At 41.5% G+C, this 24,381-nt stretch overlaps 1 protein-coding gene across 1 annotated transcript in view; it reads right to left on the reverse strand.

Annotated features, from left to right (window-relative positions):
• The window catches only part of LOC131673797 (uncharacterized), a 36,994-nt gene extending 15,689 nt beyond the window's left edge, over window positions 1-21,305 (reverse strand). The window contains exons 1-3 of the mRNA XM_058952085.1: window positions 21,150-21,305; window positions 20,863-21,088; window positions 20,669-20,794 (exon numbers count right to left, since the gene is read on the reverse strand). Of these exons, the coding sequence (XP_058808068.1) occupies window positions 20,669-20,794; window positions 20,863-21,088; window positions 21,150-21,305 (508 nt within the window). The remainder of the gene's footprint in view (window positions 1-20,668; window positions 20,795-20,862; window positions 21,089-21,149) is intronic.
• Between the last annotated feature and the right edge of the window lie 3,076 nt (window positions 21,306-24,381).

The following is a 24,381-nucleotide window of genomic DNA, read 5'->3' on the forward strand; positions in this document are numbered from 1 at the left end:
AACTTCTGGTTTTAGAGGTGTCAGCTCTATTATGTGACTGTAATAATGATAATTTCTTATACAAAACAGTTTTCCATTTTTACTTTCTGTAACTTTCCGAATATGAGAAGTAATGCTATATTTGCCGGAACCAAATTTGGCATTTATTTTAATGTCGCGGTATTAAAGCTAAATGAAAAATCTGAGCTAGCAAATAGGTGAATATTCAATTCTTACGATTGCTCTCTACTTATTGCTAATTTTAAGCTTAAGCTCCCTCCCATACATATATAACTAATTCCAGAAAAAATTGAAACTTAATCGACGCTCCAAGCTCCTTACAGTTCATCGTCACGAATGTGAGAGAAAAAATGAAATTGGATTGAAACTGTTTAAAAGGGACTTGGGCGTATGTCCTATGTAAAAGAGAAGAATATATGCATCCGAGACCGTAGACATATACGAGGTATTGACTGTTGGGCTATTGGTTTCAGATCACATATTCTTTAACAAAGGCAGAGAAAAAATTATAGCGATAATAGGTATTGCATATATTTGCATGAGTGCGAGAGAGAAAAAACGCTATTCAATCTCAAGTGCTCAAATTGCATTATTAGATAATTTAACTTAACGCTGTAAAATAATATATTGAGTTAAAAAAAATTTGTACAAAATGTATCACAAAGATTTGTCAATCCTGTATTTGAGATGAATTTTTTTCTTGTAAATAAAATTGAACATGAAATAGTTTAATTAAGGATTTATTTTAAAAAATGTGAGATATAACCTAGTGATTGTTAAAATTTCAAATCCGCTCTAAAATGACGTTAAAACTCAGTTATCGATAAAAAAAAGTAGACCGACGAATAATTTTTTATTTTCTCGTTGTTTTTCTTACTTTCACAAAAAAACGCAAAGTGATAGCGTTGATTTAACTTCAGATTCGGATTCTACGGCTCAAAATACATCGAAAATCATGTTTTATTTTTTTTTCTAGTCAAAATTCTCGATGAGAGCTATGAATACACGCAAATTGAAGTGAGTCAAACTTGCGATCCCATTGAATTTTGAGTTTCCATGGATCGTTTGACTTTACAAAGCTCTACAGGTGCATGAAATTGGCGTAGAAAAAAAAACAAAATATGGTTTTCGATGTATTTTGAGTCGTAGAATTGGAATCTGAAGTCAGATTGACGCTATCATTATTCGCTTTTTGTAAAAAACCATGAAAATATGCTTCTTTTTTTATTCTTTTTTTTAACTTTCATGAACGAAAAAAGTGTCACATGGCAGGCCGGCATGGAGCACTATTTTTTCTAGCTTCTATTAGTGTTATAGAATGATAATAAAAAATAATTGTGAGTGTACCACCTATAATTTATAAATTCAATAAGCAGATTGCTGTTAACATCACAGCTTATTATCGTCGAGAATTGAAAAACCCCCACTCGCATTCAACTTTAACCAAAATAAGTTTGCTTCTTCTCTATTGAAAAGTCAGGAGTAAAAATTACTACTTAAAAATTGTGAAGTCACATCAGTACTACCAGAAATCAAGAGAAAATGAAAAAAAATGAAAAAAATTGATCTGTTTGATGATATCATTAAGTACATGTTTATGAAAAAAATTGACAGTTTTAAGTATGTACCATGAGAATAGATAAAAAAAAATGTTTTTCATTCATATACTATGATTAACCACTGTAAAACCAAAGCTAATTATACTGTTAAGATTTTGAAATCGAGCAGATTCAATCATGTCATTGACAAATTTATCAACTGAATTGCAGCAAACGTTTTCTATTTACTACTTCTAATCTCTATTATTCCAATAACCATCATGACCAGATTCTTTCTCATTATTCTATGCATTATACCTGTTAATTGATAATTTAGTAAACATCAAAATGAATACTCATATTTTTCCGGACAAACAAAAGTCAAAAGAACATCACAGGTAAGCTTTGTCTGCTAATAAATAATACGAATTCAATACTAAACTAGTACTATCAAAGCGATAGAAGATGAAGGTCCTTTTCAACTGTAAAGTGAAGATTAATAAATATTAGAAACTTCTTCATATATTAGTTTATACTTTGAAATTGATGCATAGTTGATATACATACCAAATTCCAAAACATGAAAAACGAAGTCATGTTGAGAGAGAGAGAGAGAGAGAGAGAGAGAGATTTCTGATGATAATTTTAATTTCAATTCCGTGAGAATTATTACTCGTTGAAATTGTTGAAGTATGCTGAAAGAGAGCAATTTAATTTTTTAACTTAACGTTAAAGAATATGTTTCTGAAAAATAATGTAGAAATGTTGTTTAAGCGCCACGAAAATACTTGGAGTTCGCTTATTATAAGGTTGTTCTAATTGTAAAATTCGAGCGAAAAAAAGGAAGCTAGTTTATGAATTAGTATTACGTAATTCCGTAATAATGTATTTTATTAGTTGAATTTATAATGTCGAATAAAGTTGTTGTAAAAAAAATAAAACTTCACACGCCGTACAACTTACTCTCGAAATATTTAAATGTAACTGACTTGTTTGTTTTTTTCCGAGAATAAATCGGTACGTACCGGAAACATAACAGTACCGTACCTGACACGTAGCGAGAAGGATCCACCGCAAAATTGTGTCCTGGCACGTGGCAGAAACATACCGGATTTCGTGATGAGCTTCGAAGGTTTGGCATCCGTACCAACTTGAAACGTGTTAGGTACGTTGCCATCTCGTAGCAATATTCCAGTTTGGTACGTACCAGGAACGTTAGAAATTGGAAACGAATTTCGGTGGAAAAATTTCGTTTTTGTTAGGAATCGTACCCGGTACGTACAAGCTCGTGCCCAAAGACACGATAATGGTACGTTGTTGCTACCTTCTGTTAACTAATGTTTGGTACGTACCGGCAACGATGTTCTTGCTACTTAAGCGGAGATTTACACCTGGCAGGTACGTTCCTGCCACCAGTTCTATCAGTATCACATTTAGTGACAACGTTCCAAACAACTGGTGGCAGGTACGTACCAGGTACAACCAATGTTGCCTGGGCAGATCAGCGCTCAGGCCAAATCAAATAGCCCCTGAAACTATACAATTGGAGCTTAGCATGAAACAAATTTTTATTATTGAAAAAACATTAATAAATTATATACTCGTTGATAACTGTCAGCGAGAAAGTTGTTTATAATAGTTCAAAGTATGTATCTATCAATGTCCGGAAATCTACATTTAATATTTTCGGAGATTTATAAGGAAATATGTGAGGTTGTAGTACAGACGATGCTTATGCACATCGCGGTAAAGCTTCGGTCAGTATTTTCTTTGAAGAAAACATTATCGAGACGATATAAGCTATCGAAATTTATTTATTTATTACACAAGTTTGTTCCGTACTGACAGCCGCTTGCACAATTTCAGGGGTTATTGGGCTTGGCTCGAGCGCTGATTCGGTTATTCGATCCGGTCCTTCAATATTTCCAAATTTGAAATTTTTCATAATGAGCTTAATACACATTATCATAACTGTCACTTGTTACATTTGCGTTATTTGACAATGTAATCATATTTGAAAAAATCATTTTGCTACGTTAAAAGGCGTCATTCATTTTTATTATTAATTTTTTATAATCGATCCATTCATTTCACAAATTCACATGTTAAAGATTATTGATACAGAACAATAATATATTTTGATATCATTCGAAACATATTTATATGAAAACATATATTTAGCTTTGAATTTTTTGTAGTTAAGTAATTCATTCATTACAATGTTATATTTTAATATAGCTTTGCGTTTAATTACATTTAAATATTTGAGTTTATAAAATTAATCGTCTGAATATGTAAGATCAAAATAAAAATGGTACGATAGATTTAAGATTCAAACAAGTAAGATAAGAAACATTTGAGTGTATTGAAATTGATTCTACTTTAATGAATTCTAATCATTTGTAAAATTTAGAAATAGATTAAAAACGGATTTAAATTTTTATTCCAGTTCAATATATATCCTTATTTTAGCAGGGTGTAGCCGAGGAAATGCTGCGCTTAAATATACTCAGCGCTCGTACCTACTGAGTATGCTTTGCGCCTAATCAGGCGCGTACGGGGTCCTGAACAGAAAATAATTTTTCTGCCCAGCAAGGCTAAAAATTGAACCTTCTCAAACTCAAAAATTGAACTTCCCGGCCGCTGGGCAAAAAAATATATTTATTGCTGTTTTTTTTTAATTCACGTTACAGCTAACTGTTTAACTTATCAGTATATGTCAATTTCATTCATATAAAAAAATTGAACAATTTTATTACCTAATATAAATATTAATGTAGACGGAGAGAGATATACTTCGAGGTAATGTAAATCTACAATCTGTTCCCCGTGGTCATCGTAGGCAACATCAATTACATGAAGAAAATCGAAGACACGGAGCTCCTAGGTATCCATGTTATACTCATGTTCGGATCAACGCACCTCGGAAACATTATTATAAATATCATTGGGAAACGGAGAACAATAGATGGCTCTGGTTGAGGCCGAATTTGATAGATAATACTTACGCGAGGTGTATTGTTTGCCATTTAAATTTAACAGCAAACATTTATAATATTAGACGTCACGAAGAAAGCCGCAATCACCTGCGGGGGTAAGGGACATAGTGATTATTAATAGTTAATAATTCTGTAATAATTCCATTATTACCATTAAATTTCCAACTGCTTGTTAGTATGTCAATCCTTTCGCCTTTCTTAATTTAGAAAGATGCATTTCTTAAAGAAACGAGTTTTCATCAAAATTTGGTGTATAAAGTTTTTTAAACTCATCGATTATAATTGAAAATAATTGAAAAATCTTTCAAAGTTTGGCCGTTATTTTGAATCCCCTATATTGAATTTTTTAATTTGAGATCAGATTCTCAACTAGCAAAATCTAAAACCCCCGTTTACTAATTTTCGTAAGAATAATAAGATCTTTTAATTTAATATTTTTTTTACAAAAAAGGTTATTTTTTATACATTGTTTATCAATATTAAATTATAAATTGTAGAATCTTTATAAATAAATTTCGATTTTGCATTGTCACACATTTCTTGCATTACTTCATGATGAAATTGATATTAAAAAGTAATTAGGTGATAACTACCATGAGTTATTACCATGAGTTACACAAAGAGTTAAGTAAATTTAAAGGTGAGATAACTCTAACATTTAGGAACAGAAATCACAATCACAAAAAGAGTAAAAGTAGACGAATCAAGTAAAATCATATTTAACAATTAATTTCTATATGCAGAGGATATGGTAAAACATTTGTGTCTATTTAAGCAAATGCTTCAAGAATTAAATAAAAGCAGAATTGATATAGCGTTGTACAAATATCGTGTGATTTTCCGTTATTACTGACAATCAGTAACTAGACATCGAGCTCATTGAATAATTATATGTCGTAAAATGCCCAGCAAAATTTCGTTGCAACAAACATTGCTACAACCGTTATTTTTAGATTTCCCGATGAACGGTGCAAGGAGAAAAATAATGGCGAGATTGACGCAATGAACTGAATGTTTAAATTTATTGGGCGTGCAATATTTAAAAATATTTTTTCAATAATTTACCTGACGTTGTTACAACTTTCGCAACATTAAGGTTGCTACGCATTAACGTCACACTTCTATAGTACACTAAAATATGTATAGTAAATGGGTAAAATTTGTCGCGACTTTCTTCCAATGGTTCATCTAAACTATACATAAACGGGTCTTAAAAAATTTATAATAGACAAAAGGCCATATCTAGAGTGCGACTAAATAATTTTGAAGCATTCCATTTAGCAGTTTCCTCAAAAAAAAAGTTAATAAAGTCAATCATTATTTCCAGCTGTCATTCCTATTTATGTTTAGGTTATGACGTATGCTGAAATTTCGTTTTCATCGTAAACATAAACACGAATGATAGCTGGATATAACCGTTGACTTTATTAATTATTTTTTTGGAAACGGCTGTATGGAACGCTCTAAGATTGATTAGTTGAACTTTAGATATGGCCTTTTAGCTATAATAAATTTTTCAAGTTCTACTTATAGTTTAGACTTACCATTTCAGGAAAGTCGAAAAAAATTTTACCTATTTACTATATATATATTTTACTGTGCTATAGAAATGCGATGAGGGGCCTTAATTAACAATTATTATGTAACGCTCTTTTATAATGTGGCTTAAACAAAATATAATTTTTTATTTCATAAGTACCTTGGTTGTCATAATATTTCTACATCAATTTATATGCGATTATCATAATGCCTACCTATCATCAAAAGTAGCGATCGTAAGTCGCATAGAATAGGTACAAAATAGCCACAAATTACAGTCGCACGGGACAGTATACAATAAGATGTGGATTCCATGCTTCTTTGTCATTTATTAATTTATTTTTTCACTAAATGTACATATTTAACGTCAAGGTTTTTATCAGTCAAATAGAAAATCTAGACTATAATCTATCGCCTAAAAAACTTTCAGTTCAACTGATTCAATTTGTGAAATTTATCTTGAAATAAATTTTTTCAAATAACGTTTTCTGCAAGATTATAATTATTTATCATTTAAGTTCACATTACTTTTGAATAGTGCACAAATTCTACTTATTTTACATTAATTAATGTTATCAATTATGTAGCTGGACGTTGATATAACCAAAAAATACATAAATTTTTTAAAGATTAGCTGTTTGTTTCGTTATATAATATGTTAATTGAATAAATTATAAAAATTCTATGTATCTTTGGGGCCGTGGGCGCAGGGTGAAATGAACTTTTAGTTGGAGTGAGAATAACTTTATTTAATCCAAACTAAGACTTACAAATGTAACGCGACTCGGTAGATCGTAAACAGCGAAGCTGGCAGAAGGCCGAGCTGTTAGCTAGCCTCGAGTTCGGGCTAGAGTGTCTAAAACTCGCCCCAGCTACTTGGCGCTTCTCCTCGGAAAAATCCAGTGAAAAGGGCAAGTCCCTCCCACGATATCCGTGGAAAGGATAGCTGGGACCGCGGGTTAACATTAAAAAAACGAAGGTTGGACGTGCGCTTTCCCTTAAACAAACTCATTAACGCGGACGCGCGACCGTCGACGTTTAATATGTCTCCAGCAATTCGTTTAAGATTTATGAAGTTTTTTGCATAAAACGGTAAACTTCTGGTCAACACGTGGAGAGAAAGTGTACGTCACGTATCTAAGGGTATATATTTCTAACAGAGTGAGTGAAGTCTCTCTCCTTCCAGACTTTTTAGAAAATATATGAGTTGGCATACGAATAGACACAGAAACATATATACTTTTTTTAAACAATTAATTTTCTAGCTACAAAAAAGTATCTAAAAATTTTTAATTAGATTAGACTATAACTATAAATTTTAATTTGTAATTCAACCATTCAAAATTAATATTTAGTTGTCCCAGTTGAATTAAAATTAAAATTAAGTACTTATTTATACTCGTAGCTAGAAAACTGATTATTTGAAAACAGTTCTTAAGTTGTGACGAGAGCAAGCCGTACGCTTGCTCCTCGGCTATGTTTCTCCCTCCTCCCCTCTTTAGGCAAGGCGTGGTGGCCAACGCTGGACGCATTTAAGAATGCGCCTAACATTTGGCCTTTTATTTTTCAGCGCCAAGGACTGACCAGCGGAGCCGAGCGCGTTCGAAGTTGAAAAGCGCGAAAAGAAGAGAGAGAGTTCTTTTCTCGCTTTAATTTTCTTTATTTTAAAAACTAAGAACTTTACCAAGCTTTATATCAAACAATACGGTAAGTAAATTTTGAAATATAATAATTTCTTTCTATAGGCTCAAGCAAGGTGATTTCTTGCTGGCTTATAGCTTGGAAAGAAATTAGTTGGTAAGAAAGGTGTCAGGTTACGCGGACCAACCGAGACTCGCTTAGCCCCTATGATACTCGTCACAGCTAGCTTACAAAATCTTGTTTTCAGAAGCAATAATGTCGCTAGCCTGTAAAGATAGAATAGTAATCCGCAGGTTATTACGCGATGTGCATGCAAAAAAATTAAAACAAAAAATTGATTCCACAGAACCAGTTGTTCTGTTGAAGTTAATGCGCTATCGCGAACTTAATTGCACGTCGATCTAGAAGAGTTACGAACCCGATATTTGCAGTATATGTTATTAAAAGGGCGGCCAGATTTGCAGCCACCGTTGCGCTCGGACGACTTTGCGTCATGCCGAATTCCGGATAGGCTGTACGACGAACAGCAAGAAACAACGGTGAGTAGCGTGCGAAACGCGAACCTGGGCGATGAATTCGCGGTAGCTGCAGCGCCCTTGGTGACCGAGTTACCACGTGAACAAGAGCAGACGACACAGATGAGAGCAGATGTTGCCGCTCCTTGCGAACAAATTCGGCCGCCGGGCGAAAATGCAGTTGCGCTCGGTATTAAAAATGCGTTGCCGACGGCGGCTCGCATGGTCCGCGCCGTCGGATAGTAGGACCGGACGCGCACGTGAACAAGACGCGATGAACCAAGGCGAGCGTAGCACTAGCACGATAAGCCAAATCTGGGGGCCCTCACAGCAGTACCGCGTTGGATATATAGGCGAGAAGTGCGACAAGGTGTTACGAATGGTGCGAATACGGTTTTTAGAGGTGAAAAAGAGTCGATGCACAGTAGACCGGCTCAGGTCGAGCAGCAGGCTTCATTGCCGTCTCAGACCAAGCCGCTCGGCGACCGCGTGGCGCTAAGCGTGCTAGCAGTTGCGACTGAGTTATCGGCCCATGCGAACGCACTAAACAATAGAGCAGGTAGTACGTTCCTCTACGCCGATTCAAGCAAATCGGCGAGCACGAAGTATCACGCGCCACGGGTAACTTCTTGGGTTGAAGACTGGGAGCACGAGGTACGAGCAGCTACCAGAGATCAAACGCGAATATCAGCTCCGCTCGGTGAAGGTTCGATAATAAGCGAAAAGAGCATAGTTAGTGTGAGGCGGCCTAAACAAAAACAAGTGAGATGGAATCGGCGTACGCAGACATGAAGAAGTCTTTCGGTAAACAAAAATCAGTCGAAACTATTGACGGTTTAAATGACGCGATTGATGAGGTTTTAAAAGTTGAACCTCCTAAAAAGAAAACGCAGCAGCAGAACAAGAAGCTAGGTAAAAAGGGCAAATAGTAGGATGATAAAGTTGCCGTGACTACAACCGATAGGCAATAGCCGCAGGCGACGAACCAACCTACAAACGAAGCCGCACCTGTTCGTCAGAGTGCGCAGGCTTCGTTGGCCCCGGCTGCAGATATAGCCCCTAGCTTGGTTCCGCAGCAACGCGATCAAAGAGGTAGCAATCCGAATAGGCCATTTACAGGGAGCTGTTTCAATTGCAACGCGTTAAGACATAGGAGGGCTCAATGCCCAGTAGCTGAGGTTAATCCGCGGGTTGTTTGCTATAAATGCCGACAACCCGGACATAATGCTAAGAACTGCTCGACTTGAATTTCAGAGCCGACGTTATATTGTCAGATTTGTGAAACAATCGGATACGTGTTTAGAGATTGCCCTACCTGTAATCAAGTGGACCAGGGAAACCTCAGGCTAGTAAAAATATGAAGTTAGATCCAAAATATGACGGATCATTTAAGATAGTCGCGATAATTTCGCCCGAGATCTACGAGTTAGTGACAAATAGTAAGCATCGTGCTACTAGAGTACACGTCTCGGAAGTTAAGCGATATATACTGTTGCGTAAAGTAAATAAATAGGTCCATGATATTGAACAAGTGTAATAACTGAGTTGTTTTATTTTTAAAGGTTTAAGAGGTTTTATCAACGCCGAGTGATGAAGGCTGACACAACTGGAGAGTCGGGTCGCATTCCTCAGGTTGCTGAGACCCGGGAGCTATCTCGAGTAGCTTCGCACCCGCACGTCCATTCTCCTAGCCCTTTTAAGCCACTCGCGCAGCAAAGATCGGACCCCGCGTACTAATTCGTTCATAAGGGTGAGCCCACGCAGTTTCCTCCAGCGGAATATCTGGAGAACGAAAGGAAGAAGGAAACCCCACGAAAAATGAAGCTGGTCGCGCCGGAACGACCAGCCCTTAGGCCAGTACGACCTGTCTCGTCTCCTCAGGCAGAGATCTCAGCCTCAACCTCCACGCTGCCGTGTTGGGTGGACGAAACTGGGTTTTGGCTGGTTAGAGATAGTTTCCTGCAAGGCCTAGCTCCGGTTCCCTGGAATCAGGAGCTGGACGTGCCCTCTTTGTTCCGCTGTTTTAACCGTAGGACGGGGTCACATCCCAGGTCGGCCTGCAAGAACCCGCCTCTCGCGCGTCCGGTATGTCGGAACTGTAGGCGACTCGACGTCCACGTACAAGACTGCCCGTGTTGCCGCGGTGCCTTCAAGGCAGAACAGGCGCGCAGGAGGTTAGTGGAGGGAGGAAGGACTCCGGTTTACCCTAGCGAACCGGTAGAGTTCCCAGCTATGCAGGTAGAAACTGTGGAGGGAAAAGCGAAGAAGCCCAGGCACCGATGTGGCAAGCGCTTTTGCGAGAAGCTTGCACGAAGGTCAAGAGCGCTTGCTGCAGAGAAAGCCGGGGCTGAAGCCAGTTCGGCCAACACATCTAGGGCTGAGGTAGCGCCGCGAACGGAACAGGTGCCGGTTTTCGCGAGTGAGCCGAGCGGTCGGGGCGCCGGGGTGATCGGGTACGAGGTGACTGAGGTTACCGGCTAAAGACTCTCCGGGACAAGTGCCTTGTTACCTTCGACTAAGGAGCTTCGAGCGCTCAGGCTCCAGTATTTGGAGTCATTGGAGCGGCAGCAGTAAATGGTAAGATTTTTGGTTCAGCTTGATATTTTGTTAGTCGCGATCGTGATGCATTGGGTTAGTCGATTTACTACGACGAAAGATTTGGTATTTAAGTTCGATTAAGTAACTGGGTTTAGAATGTTAGAATTTGCTCTTAATTTGATTTGGTTATTACCAAATAGATTTAAGTTAGATTTAAGTTATATTTCAGTATATAACATTCAGTATTATTATATTCAGTATATATTTGGTTATTACTAAATAGATTTAAGTTTGATTTAAGTTATATTTCAGATAATTATTATTAAACGTTGGGCGCATTTATTAATGCGCCTAACACTTGGCCTTTCGTTTTCCAGCGCCAAGAACTAACTAGCAGAGCCGAGCGTGTTCGAAGTTGAGGAGCGCGGAGAGAAAAGAGAGAGAGAGAGAAAGTGAGCATTGCCCTATGCAGGTTTAGGCAAGGTTTAGGTCTTCTGCGTTGTGTAAAAGTAAATAAAAGTAAATACAATTATTTAAAACATGTAAAAACGTTTAGTATTCAAGCAAATGTTTCGTTGTTTAAGACAATCGTACCATGATTTTGTCAATTTATATATTATTCATCATAAAGTTAGAAAACTACGGTAGTAAAAGTATTACTGCAAACTATATAAATTCACCAGTTGTCAATAATGTTTTAGTATTTAAAAAATGTAAGTAACTATGTTATAGTTTTGCACAACTATTCAGTCTGACTGCTTGGTTTGATATTTTAATAAATAACGATGACTGATATAGTTCTTCTTATAATGATTCAAAGAAGACCATTTTTTCTTTTAAATATAAATTTTAAATATAAATTTTTTTTAATTGAAGAATCATTCCAAAAACATCATTGTTTATTAACTTTATGAATACTGTTATAATTATATTAAACATATAATATTATATAATATGTTTAATTATATTATATGTTTAATATTATTATATAATAATTATATATTAAACAAAAAATATAATATAGAAAATAGTTCATGAGACATATATTATACTCCTCGCGTGAACGCAGCGACCAAGTAGACGCTATATAGCGACTACATACTTGTGTCGTTGCAGGATCTGGAGAGAGGAGCGCGACGATCGGCGAGGTGTCGCCGTGAGTGCGAGTGAGAGCGAGAAGAGCGAAAGAGAGAGAGAGCGATTTTGACTGATTTTTGACGGCGAGAGAAGTGGGAGCGCAGCGGCGCGAGGCTTAGAAATTAAGAGAGAAGAAGGGCAGTTAGGCGCGAGCTCTCGAGTAATTAGGGCCGCCTAAGGAGAGACTGGTGGAGACAAGAATTCGGCAGGAGAGGAACTGCTGCCAGGAGTGCGACTGCCACTTGCCAGGAGAACCAGGTGTTCAAAGCTGAGCCCGGACAAGCAGCGACCATTCGCCGTCCACGGGGCAAAGGCCGTGCTGCGGCCCATCCTGCAGCAGCTTCCATCGTCGCCAGTGCGCCGTTTCCAGCGGGCCTACGCTTTCGCCGACGTCACCTCTCTGTCGACGGACCGTCGGCATCCGGTGGGTCCAAAGCCTGTTTATCTCTCTCGCGCCTGCTCTCGCTCGATTACGGACATTAGCGTATTTTGATTTTATTGCGCACGCTGAGCGATCTCGCTCGCGTGATCCCGCGAACTCTGGTCGCGGAAAGGCAGAGCGAGCGCGCTCGCCGCGGCGAAGTTAATCTTGTAGGCGTCAATAAATGAGATCGCCATATGTAATACAATTGAATTAAAGTGTCCGATTCTTTGTATCAACCTTCCCCAACCAGCGCGAACTTCGGCCTGTGAAAGTCAGCGCCGGCTTTCTTTACCGAGAAAGAACCCAGATAAATTAGCAGAGACCAGCCCAAGGCGCACGGAGGCTGACCACTCTTGCATGGCATCCCTTGTTTAATCTCGGCGGGTTTTCGTTGTTCGCATCGCTTTGTTCTGGTTGGAAAGAGGTGATCACGATAATTCCCTTTGTGATAAGTTTTGAACAGTGCGGTGTCTCGGCCGATCAGCGCTTTTCGGCGAATTCGCGGAGTAGCGAGCGAGAGCCGTGGAAATAAGTTGGAAAAGGGAAAATTTTAGTTGCATGGGACATTTTGAGTTTTCGTCATTATTGTGTCGTCAACGCATTTGGCTCGAGTTACGCGGAAGCCCGGAGCTAGTGAAACGGGCTGAGGCGAGTATCACGGTGTTGTGATTAAACGATTACGCTGTAAATTTGTGTGCTGTTATTACGCAGATTGCGATTGCTCGAGCCGGGTGTTTTGGCTAGTCAAATTTGTATGTTTGAATGTGTGTTTGTGAATTTGAAAGTTGCGAGAATCGCAACGATCATTCTCGGCTGTTTGGATTGTTGCTGAGCGTGAGCTCAAGGTTAGACGTGTTTATAGGCTGAGTAAGGTCTTTGTGTTGCATACTCGCACCATGGGCATGCCGGCTTGTGCACGTTGAGCTGTTCTCGAAAACAAAGAGGACGAACGCGCTTAGGCCTAGTGAAGGTGAAGTAGGCCGAGGAAAGCTTGGGTCTGTTTTGGTGCCTGTTTATTTACCGCGCGGGGTCGCGTGAAATGCGATGCCGGTGACGAGATCGCCCAAGCATCGGAGGGCTGCGGAATCGCGGCCGCGGCCAGAAGCGTTTAGAAGGCGGGTTATGAGAATTCCTGTAGTAAAGTCAATATAGGAGCACATTCAGGCAATGCAAATTCAGGAATTGCTGATATGGATGACGTCGAACGGATTAGTTACGGACGGTACGACCACGATCGTGCAAGACGGCATTTCGCGCATTTTTATATAGCGTGCGTCATGAACCGGCACCGCCTGTGAGCGCCGACGATTTTCTATCAGGGGAAATACCGACTGTCGTTGATGCGAGAAGCGCATCATCGGCACGGGTCGGATCACTGCTGGAAACTTTAGAGGCGGAGGTGAATGCAGCGGTAAGCGCTCGACGAGAGCGGAGTGACGTCATGCGGGAGACACGTGCGTTGCCATCGGAGACGCGAGTTCGCGCCACAGATGGTGCGATTGCACGTGAGGAGGTGCGCGGAAGGAAACAAAGAGCGGGCTTACATCGTTCGGTGCCGACGGACTTCGCGCCAGCTCTGGGTACTGCGAACACGCAAACAGAGATTGTGCGAGCGCGCGCGGAGCGGCGACCGGAGAGTTTCCATGGTCGGGAGCCATCGATGTGGCAGTGCGCAGTAAAAACGTTTTGGCCGGCATGGTTGATTTCAGTAGCATCTAGGGTAAATAATGCCGAGAGCCGGGGCGAACGCGAGGGCATATCGCAGGTAGCAACGCGTGGCTCGGGAAGTACGAGCACGCCGGTGCGTGATGGCGCGCAGCTGGGGTCGAGGTACCAACCTGGTGAGATGAATCACGATCAGAAGCGCGTGAATGATACCGCAGGTGCGCGGTTAGGCAAGCATGAGGCCGGTAGAGAGCCTAATGAAGCAGAGGACACGGACTACGATTCGGCGCTCGATGACGACGAAACGTGGATAGAGAGCGCGTCAGAGGAAGAGCGCGCGAGCAAACCGAGGGGCCGATTTCTTAATGGGCAACAAGCAGACGCGGTCACGGCGGTAAGAAGTTGGTCTTTAGCATTCTCGAAGAAGGGCGGACTATCAGCGGAGCAATTTTTGAGGCGATTGCATGAAATGCAATCATTTTACAGATTCAAGGACGCGGAGATATTGTCGGTGTTAATGTTGTCGTTCACTAGCGCGGAAATGGCTTTATGGTGGGAAACGAATCGCCCGGGCTGGGATACATTGCAGGATTTTAAAGATGAATTCCAGCGCCAGTTTTGTCCGCGGCGATCGCGCGAAGATGTTTACGACGCGCTACGCCGCCGAACTCAAGGCGAAGATGAGCCATTAGGTGAATTCCTCACGGCCTTCCTTTATATTGCGAGTAGGTTAGAACCAAAGCTTTCGGAACGTAGACAGCTTGAGTTGATTAAAAATAACTTATACCAGAAACTTCGCGATTATATCAGGGCGAAAAAGGTTCAAACGCTCAGAGACCTTCGCGTTTACGGGGAGAGATTTGAACGCAGACGGGACATCGAGAATCGCTACCGCCCACCGCCAGCGCCGCAGGAGTCGTTGATGCCGGAAGTCGCTTACCGCGGAGATTCGTCAAAAAGAACCGCGAAGACTAGCAGCGGTGCGAACTTTGCGATGGGCGAACGGGTTTATGCGGTCGGGAATGAGAATGGTAAGGACCGCCAAGGAAAGAAAAATAAGTCGGCAACAAAACCCGTAGGCAGAAGCCACAATCCGGATAGTGAAGGTGTAGCTCAACGTAAGGATGTGGATTCGTCAAAAGAGTTGCCGAGAGATGTAGTGGCCGTGTTATCCCAGCTAGCTCATTCGCAGAGGGGCCCGCCCAGGGGAAATGCGAGCCCTGCTGCGAGGAACGCTGCAGGACGCGTGACCTTTCGGGGCGTATGCCACAAATGCGGGGGGCTGGGACATCGGAAGGTCGAGTGCCCAAGCCCAGAGAACTTGAAGTCGACGCGAACAAGTTCGGAGCCGTTGGGGGCTGGAGGCACGAGTGGCAGAAGGGTTCCTGACCGAAGTGCGAGTCGCAATCGGGGAAAGAACCCAGTGCGCTGCTACAAATGCCAACAGCTAGGACATTACGCGAACCGGTGTTCACAAGGAAGTAGAGCGGGGTTAACGTGCCAAGGCTGCGGTAAAGAAAATAAGACGTTGGAAACATGTCCGCAATGCCAGGTGTGGCTCAAAGCTCTGGAAAACTTAAAAGTGGGACCCAGTTACCCGACGGATTCCGCGTAGTTGTGCGTAATAGGGCACCGAACGGGGCAAAAGTCACGTTCATGAGGCTGTTTTATAGCAAGTTCGCAGAGTTTCAACAGCAGGTTAAGCGAAATGAAGCTAGATTGGGCGCGAATAACGCGAAAACAGAGGCCTCTATGCAACGCGAGGGCGCGAAAGATAGAATCAAGGAAAGTTCGAGGAAAGAGTTCGACTGGAACGAATTCAACGAACGATGGACAAGAATGCGTGAAGCAGGGCCCGAGCGCGAGCGAGGAAAGCGAGCGTTGGAGTCGGGAGAAATGCTGGATGCACGCAAATCAGAGCGAAATCGAGGAGATGGCCAAGGGAGTCCGATGCTCGGGCGTGAGTCGAGAAGTAAATCGACGAGAACGCCCGGGGTGGATCAGCCGGGCATGAACTCGATGGAAACTGCAGAGACCGCGCGGTCTTCGAGAAGTCCAGAGAGGAAGGCGGCGCGTGCGCGGCCGGTTCCGGAACAAACTCGGACTGAGAGATCGCCTCAGCAGGCTGGAAACTCAAAAACTGACGACCTTGACGGTGTAGACGAGACGTCGTCGCGATCCGTCACCTCGTTCAGGGAGTTTATGGTGCTGAGCGGAGAGGTAGCAGCTAGGGCGACACCGATTGCATCGGGTTTGGAAGCGTCGGATGGCGCAGGATGCGAGTCGACACGCAAAGATTTGACGGATAGTCGGGGGAACGAGAAGCGAGGCGAGTCATCGAGAACCGGTGTAGGTTTCTCGCGCCTCTGTGTTCGTATTTGCGTGGACGAACCAAAAGTGGACGCGGTGGAAAATCGCGAGTTGCTGGTAGTCCATATCGCGGGGAAGCCATACAGTGTGCTGTACGATTTAGGAGCGATGGTGACTATCGTGGGCCCGCGTGTACGCGGCGACTTTGTAGACAAGATTGAGCTGTGCGACTTCGCGTTGTTCGGGTTTTCGGGAGCGAAAACCGGGATCGTGTGAAAACTTCGGCTCAGGGTTGAGATCGACGGAGTGTCACGAATAATCGAAGCGCGAGTCATGGATGTGCCAGTGCAATACGACATGATAATCGGGATGAACTTCATTCAGGAGTTCGGCATTGGCACGGATCATGCGAATGGGAAATGGCATATAGAGGATGGCCCTTGGCACTGGTTCGCGGAGCTGAAGCGCGAAAGAGTGGAGTTCCCGAGTGAGCCTGGGCTCGCGCGTGTTCGCGTTAGAGCCGAGGTCGCGGGGCTCTCCGAGTTGCGATCTTCGCAGCGCGAATTAGTGGAACGTCTAGTGCGGCGGGTGGTACCCGAGAAGTCACCTGCGCGTACGCATTTAATCAAGCATGAGATCGACGTGCAGGGCGCACGACCAGTAAAAACTCCCTTAAGGCGATATTCGCCACAGGTGATGGAGTTTATGCGAAGCGAGACAAGGAAATGGCTGGAATCGGGACTAATCAGAAAATCCACAAGCGATTGGAGTAGCGCGCCGGTTATAGTCAGAAAACAAGATGGCACGAATCGAATGTGTATAGATTTAAGGTCAGTGAATAAGGCGACGAAAACAGATGCATATCCGATGCCGAGCATTGACTCAGTTCTCGATCGACTGCGTGGGGCGCGTTATACTTCTAAAATCGACTTGAAGAATGCGTACTTGCAAGTACCGCTAAGCGAGGAGAGCAAGAGATATACGGCATTCGCAGTCCCGGGATTAGGGTTATTCGAATGTAATTACATGATCTTCGGATTAGTAAATGCTCCGGCGACGTTCATGCGACTGATGGATACGCTTTTCGGACCGGAATTTGAGCCATATGTTTTCAAATATTTAGACGACGTAATCGTAGTAACCGGAACTTTTGATGAGCATTTGACTTGGCTTGAGCGAGCTCTACAGAAGCTGGTAAATGCGGGACTCGAAGTAAACGTGATGAAGTGTGAATTCGGGTGCTCCGAGGTGACGTTCTTGGGATACCGATTGGATAGTCAAGGATTGCGACCTGATCCGGACCGGATTAAGCCGGTGATTGACTTCCTGCAGCCCCGAAACGTTAAGCAGTTGCGACGTTTTCTTGGTATGTGCGGATGGTATGCGCGATTTATTGAGCATGAGAGCGAGATGAAAGTACCGCTCACGAAGCTTACGCGCAAGAGCGAACGTTGGCACTGGGGGCAGGAGCAAGCCGAAGCTTTCGAAAAGCTAAAGAAAGCGCTGACGGAGGCGCCGGTTTTGGCGAGACCCGATTTTGCGAGAACTTTCTTTATTCATTGCGACGCATCGTCGTATGCGTTAGGTGCGTGTCTAATTCAGAAGGACGAGGATGGGTTTGAACACCCTATTTGCTACGCGAGTAGAATGTTGAATGTGCACGAGCGTAATTATACTGTGTCGGAGTTGGAATGCGCGGCTGTGATAATGGGGATTAAAAAGTTCCGCCCTTATATTGAGGGAGTGCATTTCGTGGTAGTCACGGATCATACGGCACTTACTTGGCTACGCAATAAGAAGGAACCTACGGGTCGGTTGGCGCGGTGGGTTCTAGAACTCCAACAGTACGATTTTGAAATCGTGTACAGGAAAGGTCGCCTGCCTCATACGCCGGACGCGTTATCGCGCGCGTATGAGGACGGCGAGGAAGTAGCAGCTTTCGCGACGATCAAGGACCCTGAATACTTGCAGCGCATGAAGGACGTACTTGCGAGACCGGATAAATTTCGGAATTGGCGAGTGGAGGACGGAATGCTGTATAGATTCTCGTCTGATAGGTTACTTGATCCGGTTACAAACCGTGAGCAGTGTTGGCGCTTGGTGGTACCGATAGAACACCGAGCTCGAGTGATGCGAGACGCACACTGCGAGCCCTCGGCAGGACATTTCGGAAGGGATAAGACCTACGATAGAGTCGCGAGGGAGTATTCATGGCATGGAATGTATCACGATATCACGGAGTTCGTGCGTTCATGCGAGGAATGCCAGAAGTACAAGATCGAACAAAAGCTACCGATGGGATTGATGAGCAGACGTGTAGTCGAACGACCATGACTAGTGGTAGCGGCAGACGTGATTGAACTTCCGAGGAGTAAAAATAGGTTTAGATACTTAGTCGTGTTTCAGGACTTGTTCACGAAATACGTGGAGTTTAAACCTCTTGTGTCAGCTACGGGGAAAGCTCTCGCATAGGCTCTTGAAGAGCTTATTTTGTATCGATGGGAGATACCGGGGTATATTGTCACGGATAATGATAAGAATTTCTGTGGGAATAAGTTTCGAGCGACGCTAGACGAGTACAAGATTGAGCACGTACTTTGTCCGCCGTACCATCAGCAGGCGAATTTCGCCGAGCGAGCGATTAAGACGCTGAAGCTGATGGTGGCGATGTTCGTCGATCAGGATCACAAGAATTGGGATAAGTATTTGCATGTTCTGGCAGGCGCTGAATACGACGATACAGGCGAGCACAAAAGTCTCGCCGGCGTTCTTGAATTTTGGCCGCGAACCGCAGCAGGCTAAAAGCCTGCGTCGTGAGGTAGAAACGCGAACGCCGATCATCCGCTCGTCGATCGAGGATTGGAGCGAGCGTATGGCGAGACTTGATGCGTTACGCGATCTTGTGATTAAACATATTGAAGAAGCGCAAAACCGTCAGAAGAAACATTATGATAGAAAACGTCGAGACGTAGAGTTTTCGGTCGGCGATCTAGTCTTGAGGCGAGCACACACTCTGTCAAGCGCGAGTGCGGGGAAAAACGCAAAACTGGATCCGCGATATACCGGTCCGTATAAGATTTTGCGAGTGGTTTCTCCGGGAATTTATATGCTGACCACGAATAACAACAAGCAGGTACCAATGGCTCATGTATCTGAGCTTAAAAGATACGTGCTTCCTCGAGGTACGAGGAAAGGTAACAGCCGAGAGTGATTTGTTTGTTGTGTGATGTTTGTGTGAGTGTGATGTTTGTATTGTTTATTTTATTTCTTTTATTTTACGGACGAGTTAAGAGGTGACCAGAATCCAACGCCAGGCATGTGCCCTATTGAAAAAATTCACCCGATATTTGTGCCCGTTAATCACGCCCGTGATTTCTGCCCACAAATTTGTTTCAAAATTTTGCCCGTAATTAACGGGCACAAAAAACGGCTAAAAGTGACGGTCAGGCATCAAAACTAAACCAAAGAACGCGGTTTTCATAAAGTAATAGAGAGAAGGAAATTGAATGAATAGAAAATTGAATGAATAATTGTACATTTATTGCGATAATAAGATAAAATATCCTAGCATTTGTCAGAACTTTTCACATTAGGGCAGTCATTTCGGGTGTTGATTTATCGAGTATTTCAGTATTCAAACGTTGCTTATTACTATGTAATCTTCATAGTACATATAATATGATATAATGATATTAATATATCATTAATCTAAATATTTTGAAGTACCAAATTAGCAATTGTAGACTTGATACAACACTAGTATCACAATATGTATATAATACTATAATATTATTCGTAATAAAAGCTCATGATGGTATCTTATTATGACTTTCAGAAGCTTACTTGATTGAACTAACAACATACATTTGCTATAAATTTAAATGCCAAAACCGTTATATAATTCCTATATGAGTACAATCTATAACAATAATTTCAATTATTAAGTATAGTAATACTTAGTATCTTAAACTTTATGTTTAGGTGTTTTTGTATATCTTATATTTTTTGGGCTATGAAGTTTGTAAACGAAAAAGTACGAACATTTTTTAAATAAGAGGTTAAATAAAGTTAAACATTTCAGAATAAGAGGCGTTCATAAAAACAAATATTATGAAATTTGTAGAAGAAACAAATCTTAAAAAAGAAAGCTAAACTTGATTTTACATTGAACACTCCTGCTATGCTTAATGGTTACGCTAATCCGTATCAGAGGAAGACAAACTTGAACTTTGCGCTCTTGCGGAAGCTTTAGCAGCTCTTTTGAGATTCAACGATTTTTCATGCCTTCGCACTGAATAAAATGTTAATTTTTTATACATCCACTCAATTTTTTTCAGATGAAACAACAATTCTGAGACTCACTTTTAGTTTTCTCACGTTCGATTAAGCTGTTTATATGGTCACTTATGTACGTTTTCCAGTGATTTTTGTGATATTTTGCTTGCTTTTTATTCTGAGAAGTTTTATCAACCCAGCAGAAAAATGTTTCTGTAACAAATTATTGTATTCTTTGAAATGTCATGATCAATGTCGTCGTAATAAAATATTAAACATACTTCTGATAGCTGCTTTCTCGTCAGCTGAAAATTCTGAGCGAATCCTACCAGGTATACGGTCTCGTTTGCAACCGCCCAAAACAAATGCTTTGTCTATTAAATCCTCTTCTTTGTACAAAGAATGTATAAAAAATTTGATATACTCCTTAGCATCAAACATTTTCTTCATGGATTCCCAGTGCTCGCGTTTAATGCACACTCCATGCTTTAAGTGATACATTTTTCTCTAAAAAATAGTCGAGGATAATATTTATAAACCTTGTATAAATGTGTGCTTGTGTATTTACCTTTCTGCCACTGTTTTCTTCGAACCCTTTGTAATCTTGTACATGGAAAGTTGATAAATTATCTGAAAGATACTCATCGTCACTAAGCCTGGTGAATTTTTTTCTCTCTCTGCCATTACCATCCTCTTCATTCGTCTCTGACTCAGAAGAGTGCATGTTCGCATATTTTCGCATTTTTTGATAACCGTCATTTCTTGTGCCTAACGTTTCTTTTAGTAATCAGCAAAATATAGAATAATTTGTTTTTGTGTATTTCGCTTTTTACCTTTTATTTTATAATGGTCTTCATCCTCTTCACTTTCTGAATACGTACGTTGTTTAGTCGTTCGGGATTTTTGTTTTCTATCCTGCTTGGTTTGTGGATGTCCTCCGCGTTGGGACTCGTCAGCGCTTTTACCTTGATGATGTCTTTTTTTCTGAACCACTGGATTAACATAAAAAAATTTATTACAAGATAAGATATAAACAAATTTATAAAAAAAAGGCATTAATTCGGCAGAGTTTTCCAAAAATTTCTTTAGAAACGTGAAGAAAAAGTGGAACATAGCTAAACTCGTTGGGGAAACCCTTTTTTAGTCGACAAAAGTACTAAAATTCATTTCAAAAATATACGACTTCTTGTTCTTTTTTCATGATTTACCAAAATCTGGTAAACGATAAAGTGAATCGGAGCTCATATTTGAATTCCTCGTTAAAAAATACATTGAAGACCATATTTTGTTTATTTTTTAGCCAGAAATTGACTCCTCCAGAACGCGGCAAACCATATAAGCCCAAAAAAAACGTAAAAATAGTAAAATTTCCAACATTTTGTATGTTTAATTAGTATTTCTGTTCTTTCAAGGCGATAAGAGAGATAATTTTGCAATCAAAAACTAATGATAAACAATAACTATATAAACGTTTTTCATTATTTACCATATTCTTCTTCAGAATTATCATCGTCAAACATCGGAGACCTTCGTTTTGTTGTCTCTTTTAATGTATTCTTGCTTGATCTCTTCTCATATGCAAGACGACTATTTTCAGAATGTTGGGTTACAGAATGGCAAGCTTGATCATAGAATTCTATGTCTGAAATTGTGTGTTCCTCGTTAGTCATATTAACTGAAATATCTGGAAAGAATTTTAATTCATATTAGAAAATCTAATTATATTTGCTGTTGACGGAATAAAAATAAATTCATTTTTAGTATTACTAGCAGAACCCGACGAAGTTATTTCCACAGAGAAGCCTTTCTTTTTTCTGATCGAGAAACATCTTGGTGTTTGTGAACAAAAGGCTCTGTTGCATGCGTATCATCTAAAGAGTCAGTGCAATCTGCAACATAGTAGAAAATTATATCAGTAATTCAAATTGTATCCATTGCAAAAGGGGGGGATTTATCCTCGAAACATAGCGAAGTGCGCCACTGCTATGCCCCCTGCGAGTTATTAAGGGTCCTTTTCCGGTGAACGAAGCCGGCGCTGACTTCCACAGGAGCAAACCTACCGCGATGACGGGAAAGGTGAACAGACAGAATCGAAATGAGTACAAAGAGGCGATCCCTTTTATTTACGCCAATAAAAGTTACAGCTACGGTTTCTTACAAACGCAATGGTGAGCGCGCTCGCTTAATCCCCAGAACGCGACAACAGACGGCGATTAGGAGCGTGATCGCTAGACTATTATACGCGACAAATGTACAATGATTAGGAGCGGATTCGCTCAACTAATAATCGCGACAACTTAATTCGCGGCGTTGTACCGGGCGAGAGCTGGTACGTGAGAGAGAGATCCGCAAAATAGTGAGGGAACAAACCCACCGGGTGGCTCCTCCCGCGGCTCGCTGGTGGAAAGCCGACGACGGCGAAATCGCAGTCCGGCTGACAGCGGGGCTCGCTGGATCACCGGCGGCGGCTGGTTGGCAGCTAGCGGCCGGGATCGGCTCCTCAATCGCTTTATGATGATCGTCGGGGGCTGCCCAAACAGCAGCCGGAGACTTGCCACACAAAGCCTTCTCTCGTCCTCGGGATTCCTCTCCCCTGGCGCGTCGTCTCTGACTTCTCTCGCGCCGTGACCTCCTTAACGTACGGTCACTCTCCAACTGTCCTCAATTTCTCCCGCTCTCATAATTCTCGCGGCGCGAGCCGCGCTTTCCGCGTTCTCGCCCAGTCTTCTTCCTCTCTCGCTCTCTCTCACGCTCTTCGCGCTCTCGCTTCTTCTCGCACCGTCTTCTCCGCCAGTCGCGCTCTTCCCTCTCCAGGCCCTGCAACGACACGAGCGCGTAAATGCCATGTCAACCATAGCCACGCTTGGCCGCTACATCCGTGCGAGGAGAGTGCCGCACTCAGGGTTAGCGAGCATCGCTATCAGCCCGGTCACACCATGTTGATTAATATATATATTACAAGCTGAGTTTATTACTTGATTCAAGAGCTGGAGCGATAGTAGTTTTTTGCGAGGCTGGCTTGTCCACATTTTCTTGAAATTGTTCAATTATTTGTTGAGCTTTCAACAATAGTTGTTCTTGTTTTTTCATTTTTTCTTCCATCATAGCTTGCTTCACATTCCATTGCTCTCTCATTTTTTCAATTTCTTTTGCTTGGTTCTCATTGCTTAGCTGTAAATCATTAATTACTTTATGTTGCTCGTATATAGCATCATCATCTTCATAAACTATCTTGTTCTTAGCCAGCTTGCTCAACTTTTGAGACAATATTTGCTCATCGTTCTTTTTTGATTGATTTTTGGCTTTTTCTTTAATAATCTAAAAAAATAGTAGATTTTCTTACAAGGGGGGAAGAAATAGTGTTTTTCTCTATCCCCGGGCGAAAGCGCGCTGATTATTTAATCGCTAAACTGGAAAATCACATATTGTCTACATTCTAACTGCTGTCAAGACTGCGCAGCCATGTTTTTACTTTCGCCCGATGCTTTGGTAGTCGTAGCGCCCTCGCGGTTATTTTTTATCAGTACTATATGAGCGATTCCACGTCAAGTCACCTAATTAAAAATTTTTTTTTTGATAGTGCCATATATATTGCATTATGTATGTAGATGATCTGTGCAAATTGTTAGATTTTTAAGCTTATAATTCGAATTTGAGAACATTTTGAAAATTGAGATTTTTTGAAATTTTGAAAAATCGCTCATTTTTATGACTGTTTTTTACTATGAAGGATCGATTTTAAGTGTAGGCATGTATGTACATAAAAAAATATCTACGTTTCTAGTAGATTATGAATATTA

This window comes from Phymastichus coffea, unplaced genomic scaffold, assembly GCF_024137745.1.
Source record: "Phymastichus coffea isolate CEN01 unplaced genomic scaffold, Cenicafe_Pcof_1.1 PCOF00198, whole genome shotgun sequence".
Taxonomy (NCBI): domain Eukaryota; kingdom Metazoa; phylum Arthropoda; class Insecta; order Hymenoptera; family Eulophidae; genus Phymastichus; species Phymastichus coffea.